At 39.2% G+C, this 10,543-nt stretch overlaps 1 protein-coding gene across 1 annotated transcript in view; it reads right to left on the bottom strand.

Annotated features, from left to right (window-relative positions):
• Positions 1-898: 898 nt before the first annotated feature.
• Positions 899-10,543, bottom strand: part of LOC140146314 (uncharacterized) — a 75,953-nt gene continuing 66,308 nt past the window's right edge. Inside the window, exons 4-5 of the mRNA XM_072168113.1 lie at positions 9,535-9,704; positions 899-3,264 (exon numbers count right to left, since the gene is read on the bottom strand). Of these exons, the coding sequence (XP_072024214.1) occupies positions 2,938-3,264; positions 9,535-9,704 (497 nt within the window). The 3' untranslated portion in view covers positions 899-2,937. The remainder of the gene's footprint in view (positions 3,265-9,534; positions 9,705-10,543) is intronic.

Raw genomic sequence — 10,543 nt, 5'->3', positions numbered from 1 at the left:
CTTTGACAATTTGGGTACAAAAACTCATACCCTGCAACTCAAGATCAAATTTTGCACTATGATTGTTTAAGTGAGGTTATTGAACTATGCCATTGGGATGAGGCCATTGTGGTCCATAGTGTATGTGAAATATTATAGTTGAACAGCTGTAAGTTTGGTAGTGACGTCAGTGTTTTTACGTGGTTGTGCCGCAACTTGCCCGCAAGCACGCCAACAATCCTCCCTTGTACGTGCGCATTCGCTCGGCGTGCGACTCAATACTGCGACCAACGAAATATATGCACCTGCTTCACTACTGTAATGGTGAAACGAACTTATGGTGGTCCTAAAGTACATTATCGTATATAAAGGTGTGTTTCTCTGATCTGATGTACATAATAGGCACGATACGTCTTGCAGCATGACATGGAGCTATTCCAGAAAATAGATGGATATCCCCTAATAGATGAGTCGGGACTTCCGGACTTTTTGACCTGTTATGATTGCTGGAAATCCAGACTTTCAAATTGTCTAAATACAAAAAATCCAGCAAAAAATAGTTCACAATCGAAAACCCTAAATTTGAAGGGCTTATTTCGGACAATTCCGCGATGTTATATATTTTATTGCATTTCCAAGCTTTTTCCCAGTAACATTGGCAAATTGGAATTCCAGTTTTCTGGAAGCAAACCTGGAAATCCAGATATTGCATTTTTTGAAACTTTACTCATCTTTAGGGGGTGTGCACTTGTTTTCTGGAATAGCCCATTAAAGCTATTCCATTTAAAATCCACACTACCCCTGCGGAAGGTTTTGGAAATATCTTCCACAGGAGGAGTATGAATTTCAAATGGAATGAACACATTAGGCAATTCCATACACCCTCTGAGATAGTACAAGATTCAGATTGAATCTAACAGAGTTTCAAATAGAGTTGGCTAATGTGTTAATTCCATTTGAAATTCATACTCCCCCTGTGGAAGATATTTCCACAATCTTCAACAGGGGGCGTTAAAACTTTAAATGAAACAGCCCAATAGGAGGTAAATGTAAGATCCTGATAGAAGTTCATTAATAATATTACAGATTGAAAAATTAAAAAAATTCATTGTCTGATAATAATTTACATCGTCGGCCTAAGTAGGCTACAATGAGCAACTTGCAACACCATAACCGTCTTTCGTTTTGTAACAACCAAAGTAGGTTTAAACATTTTTCAAAGTGTATATGTGAGCTGCCATATCAAAACATACCTCTTGGAGGCTTTTTTTCAAAAGTGAGATTTCAACCTTATCCGAAAGTGTTAAAAACATATTATCCAGAATTTCATTTCATCGGTAAAAAAAAAGTGCAAAGAAATTATGGCATTGGTGAGATGTGAAAGCTTCACCGTATTGTCATGCCAATATCCTAAAACAATAAGTTATGTTCCTACGTATTATTTTTCTTTTCATACATTTCAATAACCATTTCAATAAATATTGAAGTGAAAATGTTTCACCCTGCTTGCCTCCATACGCACCATATCATCACAGTCAGATTCCTTCTTTACGGGGTAGCCATGGTGTCTTTGTGTGGATCTCCAATGATACCATGCAGGGTACCTTATTGTATGTATGGAGGACCCATGATGCATCATTATACCACAATTTTTTCAGGGTCTAGGCCTATGCTGCATGCCACGGACTGCACAACATATAAGCCCAGACAAATTATGAAGTACCGTAAAATGGGGTAACTTCGGTCAGCGGGGTAACTTTGGTCGGTCAAATATATTTTTTTAAATGGTCATATTTTCGTACAGCAATATTGTTTTTAGTCATATTTGGTGTCAATTTTTTAAGAAATATGTTTGGAAGAAATAGTAGTCACTCATGTCTAATTTCCTTGAAATTTACGAAAAAAGCGAGATTTTTGACCAAAAATTAGCATTTTTTTACATTTTGTTCAGAAAAAATAAAAATCGATATTTGTGAGCAAGGATGTGTGCTTGATTAATTTTGCAAGGTGTCAAATGTCACAAAAAACAACAACTTGCCCATATTCAGCGAAGATCAATTTTTTTGATTTTTTTTCCTTCGTAGAATGTAATACTGTGACCAAAGTTGCCCCAAAGGCAGGGTAACTTTGGTCAGGCTATTTTTAACTCCTAGGGCACCCTTACAAAATTATTTAAAAATCTTTTTCAACTTCAAGGTGTAGAAGGGAACCCTATTGTCACAAAAAAGAGTTAATTAGAAATATAATTGGTTTTGTTTGGAAGCAGTGGTTTAAAAACTCTGAAAAGTGCCCAAAGTTACCCCATTTTACGGTACCACTTTTTCAGGACATCACAAAAGGTAGATGTAACTGAACTTTGGTTGAGACAAGGTACCACAATAACCGACAAAACATGTGTACTTTGCGTGTTTATCTGGTGGTGTGCATGGAGGACATTATAGAACGCGTATAGTGACCAGGATGTGGTACCATTGTAATGAAGGAATCTCACTGTGTATTTGTAAAAGCTCTTCCCTGTTTCCATCAGAAAGACAGTGATATCGGTTCTAAACATTTTAAAAATGTTATAAGATATGTGATACCGGTAATTAAACCATGATTACGGCACCACTAGTTAGTAAAATTCCTGATTATTACCAAGTTCTATAAAATGAGAAATATGTTACGTTGTTATTAAATTACGTCGCCTCTATCATGACTGTGTTTGTCAATAATCAGAAAACAGGTACTTGGATCGACATGATTCTATACCGTGCCATGCGGGCTCTTCAGATGGATTCTTCAAGATAGAAAGTAATCGAATCGCTTACACAGCACCTTATTTATACCGAAATGGTGGATCTGAAAAGGGTTGTTTCCAAAAATAGTGGCTCTGAAAAGAGCCGTTAGTGTACGCTTTGTCTTTTGCGTGTTAGGTATATTGTTTGTTCAGAGCACTAAGTAAGTGCACCCTGTACGTCAATCAGTGGCCTCTTTCCGTGCTTTTGTCTTTCTTTTCTTCGACTTTGGTTCTTCTTCTGTGGATTCACGTTTGGTTTGTCCCGTTCGTGGAACCTCTGGAACCACGAACTCATGAGGTTCTATATGCCGTTCGCTACGTCTAGGTTCCTGCTCTCTTGTACTGGGACCTGGGGTTAGTCCGCTAGTACTGGGCCCTGCTATATCCTCTAGTTCTATTGGATCAACGTGGTTCCCTGGTAGCCAATAATGTACTGTACTGTCGATCACGTGACGGAAATGACGCATGACTCGATTACCTATGGATTCATAGGGTTCTGCCATTATCTGTATAGGTGATACAAAACACAGTACTATGTTAAGAGCAACACTGAATAGAATTGATTTTCTTAAAAGCGTTTCGCACCTCGCTGTCAATGCCCTGAGTCTTATGAAACGGTTAACAGCTACACTTCAAGAGTCATGCAAGCATTGAACAAGGTTTCAACGAAAAACTAGTCCGACGAGTAGGACCTTTTTTTTTTTAAGTTATCAGACTATACTCATTTCACACTATGATCACTATCTGACATGGTGCAAGAAAGACGAATCGCGAAAGTCCAGTGACCGCGCCGCCCAAATTCGGGAGGCGCGGTTAGTGTATTTTTGTGGTTAATCTTTCTTGAGCGATCAGAGTTAGAGTATAGTTGGTAACTAAGAAAAAAACAGGTCCTATATACTCGTCGGACTACGAAAAACGGGTACGCCGTCGCGATGCGTCGCTTTGAAACAAAATTGTCGAGCTTACCATGCTTATCGAACCACGACCTCAGAATCATTGAGCATGGGGTAATACATCTTAGGCCCCGTATCCATAGGCTGTTCCCTTGTGGTGTGTGCCCTTGTTCCGTGTTCACTTGTTCCCATGTGATCTGCCACACAGACAACCTATGGATACGGCCACTAAGCAAAACAAAGGTTCGTTGTCTGTGTGGCAGGTCACATGGGAACAAGTGAACACGGAACAAGGGCACACGCCACAAGGGAACAGCCTATGGATACGGGGCCTTATACGTATGCATGAAGCTACGACATGTTCTGCTGTTCATCAAATCAGTGGCGTGATCAGTGAGGGACAAGTGGGCCGGTCCCCCCCCCTCCCCCGCTCATCATGGCCGTCGGTACACGAAGGGCGTTGGTTAAAAAAATTGGGTCAACAATAGACAATTTTGTGTGCACTGCTCATGCAGAGTGAAATAGTAGTGCAGGGGAGTACCTTTAGAATACCCTACCACATCGACGGCGCCGCGAAGCTGCACCTTTTTTTGTAAAACTACACCGACGTCGGCACGAATTACTTATTAATGGGATAGATTTAAATTAAGTTAGAGGTTTATGAGTCAGGTTTTTAATAAAGTATGTCGGCGTTTGACTTAATGAAGTTTGCATTCATCAAGGTAATAAGTGTTAGTACGATTAAATTATTGTGGTTACTTAACTTACTTCTAGATAGTAATAATGTCATTTGAATTGAATTTAAGCATAATGAAATAACTATATTGCATTATATAATGGCTTAGAAGTATTAATTATGCGTAATAGATTTTAATGTACTCAAGTAATAATGATTGATCGCATCAAAAGATGATGTTAATAAGCATGATATAATTATAATTAGTGTGACGTATAAGAGGCCGATTGTAATTGGTTATGAATGATTATATAATTATAATTATTATGATGGATTAGAGGGCGATGGTAGTTAATTAATAATAATTATGACATAATAATAATGAGTGTGAGGGATAAGAGGGTTGTTGTAAGTAATTAACAATGATTGTTAATAGTGATTAAAGTTATATTGATAAGAGGAATGTTAATTGTTAATGAGTGGTTTGATTAAGAATGAGTAGCATTTATTTCATGGAGTAAATACGTTAAGTATCATATATTGAATAATGATGTGATGGTGAATGAAGGTATCGTTGTTGCTGTGCTACACCGACGGCGCGAAGCTAGACCATTTATGAGGGGCCTACACCGACGGCGGTAAGGTAGACCTATTTCCGTAAGGCTACACCGACGATGCAAAGGTGCATCTTAAGTATGCCTAATTGTTAAAGTTGTCATATTAGCAAATGAGTGTGGTGGAGGAAGGTATCGTTGTTGCCGTGCTACAGCGACGGCGCAAAGCTAGACCTTTTACATGACTACACCGACGGCGCGAAGGTATCGCTGTTGCCGTGCTACAGCGACGGCGCGAAGCTATACCTTTTCAATGGGCTACACCGACGGCGCGAAGGTGTCGTTGTTGCCGTGCTACAGCGACGGCGCAAAGCTAGACTTTTCGAGGGGCTAAATCGAGGGCGCGAAGGTATACCTATTTCCGTATGCTAACACTGACGGCACTGAGATATACCTTATTTGGTCATGTCACCAAATGAATGTAGGGGAGGTAGGTATCGCTGTTGCCGTGCTACAGCGACGGCGCGAAGCTATACCTTTTTACTGGGCTACACCGACGGCGGGAAGGTATCGCTGTTGCCGTGCTACAGCGACGGCGCGAAGCTATAGCTTTTTACTGGGCTACACCGACAGCGCGAAGGTGTCGTTGTTGCCATGCTACAGCGACGCGTCGGCGCGAAGCTAGACATTTTTGAGGGGCCAAACCGACGGCCCGAAAGTAGGCCTATACCTATTTCCGTATGGTAACACCGACGGCACTGAGGTATACCTTATTTGGTCATGTCACCAAATTAATGTAGGGGAGGAAGGTATCGCTGTTGCCGTGCTACGGCGACGGCGCGAAGCTATACCTTTTTACTGGGCTACACCGACGGCGCGAAGGTATTGCTGTTGCCGTGCTACAGCGACGGCGCGAAGCTATACCTTTTTACTGGGCTACACCGACGGCGCAAAGCTATCGTTGTTGCTGTGCTACAGCGACGGCGCAAAGCTAGACTTTATGCGCATTTTGTATTGAGGGGGCGCAACACTAAATCACTACGCATTTTATGTAAGAACGAAATTCGGCTAATATAGTGCATAGTGAATATGAGATTGTAGCGACCATATCTACCGACATGTTCACTTTAAATCACTCAAAATCAGCTCATATGAATTCGACAAGTGTCTTCAATGATAAGATGCAGAAAAAACCGAACATTTACTCTCAAAAGCAATTCTCTGTGGCGGATGAAGACAACTTCCGATTTTGAAATGTGAGTGGTGAATTTAGTATATTTTTAGGCCATATTTTTTGCACCGCGAAATAGCGAAAAAAAGTCAACGGTCATCGATATATGCCGACAAAAGTTTTGGAATCTACAGAAACACAGCTTGAATTTGATACCAAATTTATTTTGCCAAGTATTGCAGGGACGCCAGGAATGGCGCTCGAAGTAGGCCGAAATCACACGTTATCCTATGGGACGCTTATTTAGTGTTGCGCCCCTTGTAACGGCCGTCGTTATGAACGCGTTCTTTTACATTCTTCGCGCAAAATAAGAAATGCGTTTCATGAAATGTGTTCTATTTCAATCATGATGATAAACAAGTATTACAAAAAGTCACCCTGATGAATTATTATTGGGAAAAACGCTGTATTGGCCGAGCAGGCGCCTTCAAAGTCTAGAAATTGTACCCAAAAATCTTCAAAAAGGCTCAAAAACGGGTTTTAAAGTTAATAGACATTGTTAATCTGCATGAAGCCGTTTTGCTGCATATTCAGTAGGCCTATGCAAAAAGATCATAATTGTTACTACTGAAACAGGGGGGGGAGTGTTTATACTTCACACTCATTAACAAGTGCTTTCCAAAATAAAATGGCAAGACAGATAATCTAGAAACGAAATTAAACTTGGTTCAAAGACGTGCTTAAATTGTTGTCTGTCACCAGTTTAGTGAGTTTTGTACAAACTCTCGCATATTGGGGGAAAAGTCGAAATATGCGATTTTCCACGTTTCGGCACTGATCTTTAAAACAACATTTCTCTTGAACGAAATGTCGCAGAGACATGAAATCTTCGGTGTTGAGCTACAAATTGTCTCTAGTTTAATTAACAAGTGACAAATGTGGATTTTGAAAACTTTTAAATCCTTATAAGGGGGCGCAACACTAAATCACTACGCATTTTATGTAAGAACGAAATTCGGCTAATATAGTGCATAGTGAATATGAGATTGTAGCGACCATATCTACCGACATGTTCACTTTAAATCACTCAAAATCAGCTCATATGAATTCGACAAGTGTCTTCAATGATAAGATGCAGAAAAAACCGAACATTTACTCTCAAAAGCAATTCTCTGTGGCGGATGAAGACAACTTCCGATTTTGAAATGTGAGTGGTGAATTTAGTATATTTTTAGGCCATATTTTTTGCACCGCGAAATAGCGAAAAAAGTCAACGGTCATCGATATATGCCGACAAAAGTTTTGGAATCTACAGAAACACAGCTTGAATTTGATACCAAATTTATTTTGCCAAGTATTGCAGGGACGCCAGGAATGGCGCTCGAAGTAGGCCGAAATCACACGTTATCCTATGGGACGCTTATTTAGTGTTGCGCCCCTTGACTTGATCAAATAAATGTAATGAAGGAGAGGAAGGTATCGCTGTTGCCGTGCTACAGCGACGCCGCTAACCTATACCTTGCCATTGGGTGAAGGTACCGCTGTTGCCGTGCTACAGCGACGCCGCGAACGATTTTTTTTTATTATTTGATTATTTAAAGAATAAAAATAAATGACCAGCTTGGTTTTAGGATTAAGCAACACATGTTTATTTACGCTTCGCCCGCCCAGGTCTGACTTAAAAGCCGTTAAAAAACTAATCCCTATTATTATATGCACGTATTGAATCATATATTTGCATATTGATACAAGTGATCGTTGGATTGTAGATGATTATGCTTGGGCGATATACATATGATGCACATGTGAAATGGGGAGCTGCTTGTTTGTTGACAAGAGGAAATATTAAGTTTTAACTTAAAAGTTGTCATTGGTAAGCGCATAATGCACGTAACTTAGTTTGCACCTGGTTGGGGCATTTTATGAACGACGTATACACTGGTTTATGTGATTTCATAATTTCCAGATATTATAAATAAAAACAGGACCGTGACCACTGAAAAGTTAATTAAAAAGAAACAGAACTTTTGCACCTGGTTATCACTGGTTGGGGCCTTTTATGAACGACGTACACACTGGTTTATGTGATTTCATACGTTGTAGTTGTTAGTTGTTATAAATAAAAACAGACCACTGACAAGTTAATTAAGAAAAAAATTGTCATACAGTCCCGACTAGTTAGGTGAAAAAATAAGCACCATAAGACATTTTTTTACAAGTTCAACAAAACATTGTGAATGAAACAGAACTGTTATCTTCCATCTTTATTCAGATTTGTATTGAACGTAAGAACGCGGTCAATGTAAAGTAAAGCTTGTGAGTGGTAGGGGCGTTTTATGAACGACGTATAATCATGATACTTTTTATCAGTTAGGCCTATACTTAGCAAGGTCGTTTAAAAAGAAGAAATTTGGTACAAAAATCATGGAAATCGATAGTAGGGTTGTTGAGAAATTGTCGTTCACGGCGATGTCGCTGTAGCCTGCAACAACGATAACCTTCCTCATAGGCATCGCATTAATGGGTGAATATTTATAAAGTTTTGTTTGTTTGTTTGTCAATTAATTCATTAATTTTCAAACGGCGATGTCGCTGTAGCCTGCAACAACGATAACCTTCCTCATAGGCATCGCATTAATGGGTGAATATTTATAAAGTTTGTTTGTTTGTTTGTTAATTAATTCATTAATTATCAAACGGGGATGTTGCTGTAGCCCTGCAACAACGGTAACCTTCCTCGTGTGCATCATAATTTACATATTATACGGTAATTAATGACTGAGTATTGTTAAAAGTTAATGTTTTTATTTAATGTTCTTAAGTTAATAGTTAATTAATAATTCAAATAAGATAATTAATGAATGGAAACCGATCATTATGCAGATTTATGATTCCTGGCTGATTATGGGAAGCAAAGCAATAATTATGAATATTAATTAAATTTAAAATTTACTAATGTTCCTCTTCTTCATTATATAGTGGCATTATTAATTAAATTACTACAATGTTGTTTTGAATCTCTCTCGTTCGTTTATTTAATTTGCTAAATTAAGTGATTTATATATTGCACTGAGTTAATCCATACATCATTCAATGTAATCCTATCATCGAGTTTCGCGCCGTCGGTGTAGCAGGGCTAAAACTAGGGTAGCTTCGGCGACGGTCAAATGTGGTAGGGTATAGTAAAGTTTAGCCAGTGCAGGTAATTGGAAACCGTAGGGAATATGAGACCATTTTAAAGCTAAAACCAGACCTCACTGGCTGCACTGGGCTGCAATGTTGCTGTAGCGCCATCTATAGTTTGTAAAAACACTCTTGCAACATTTGCAATGCATCAGAGCTAGAGGTCGTCATTTATTAGAGAGAACTTTCTGATATTGTACCAAAGGACGAAATTGTCATCCTAGAATTTTGCTCTGATTTTTCAAGGAATGTTGGAGTGCGTTCACCTCCACTTAGTGGCTCATTCATTCATAACTCACCTCTATCTCAATTTCTTGCCGTCCTATACATAACATAGCCTTATATAATTGTTTTTCTACAGTGCTGTGGACGCCACGACTCTGTATAGTACCAATAAGTTCCAGGTCTAACTTGTCCAGGATCTCTTGTCGAGCGGTGACTACGTCACTTCCGGAATCTACCATGAATTCTGTAAGAAAAGAAAGGGTGTATTTAAGGTTATTAACTATTTCAAACTATTGCGATTTGGTAGTTCACAGCATCTTGCGAATGGTAGTGAGATTTGGCAAAAACTGCATTGCTCATTTCATAGCGAGCGTGTAGAAGAATTCAAATATCACAGATATACTTTTTTAGGTCCTGTGGTTCTTGAGTTATGTTGTGAAGAGGGCTGAAACAACAACACTTTTGTAAAACGTACATAACTCAATAACAATAATAAATTAAGCATGTTTGCAAAGTATAGTATTTGTAGAATGAACTTTTGCAAAACATGAAGGTGTTATTTGTCAATAATATATTGATCTAGATAATGAAAATCGATTTTTTTGGTTGCTTCGACCAACAACACCTCGTCTACCCTTTTAAGGACTCTCCCATGTACCCAACCGCTGGTAGATACCAGAGGAAGGTTGCTTTTTAAAAGGAACATCCACATCCACAGAAAAGAAAAGTATGAACTAAAAGTGAGCGCAAAATAGGCTAATTAATGCGAACTTTGTCTGTTCAGTGCCAGTAAGACGCTTGAAAGTGCCTCGGCCATACATCAGGGCACTTGTAACCTAGCCTGAATCCTTCTGGCCTCTAATGGCGACGCCTTTTTTTACCCACAATCTTTCACGTTGCCTTATTCGATACGGCACAGTTAAGCGGCCGTGCGTAAGTATTCGAGGACTGGAGGATTCTAGCCTACTTGTAACCCGGACTAGTATTTCCCATCAGGCATCAGTGATTTGTTACAAAAAGTCCACTAATTTGAAATGGAATGACCTTTTGCAGTAAATGTCAAAATTATAGGACCTGGTGTCA

Source organism: Amphiura filiformis, chromosome 2 (assembly GCF_039555335.1).
Source record: "Amphiura filiformis chromosome 2, Afil_fr2py, whole genome shotgun sequence".
NCBI lineage: Eukaryota > Metazoa > Echinodermata > Ophiuroidea > Amphilepidida > Amphiuridae > Amphiura > Amphiura filiformis.
This window is presented reverse-complemented; position numbering and strand designations above follow the sequence as displayed.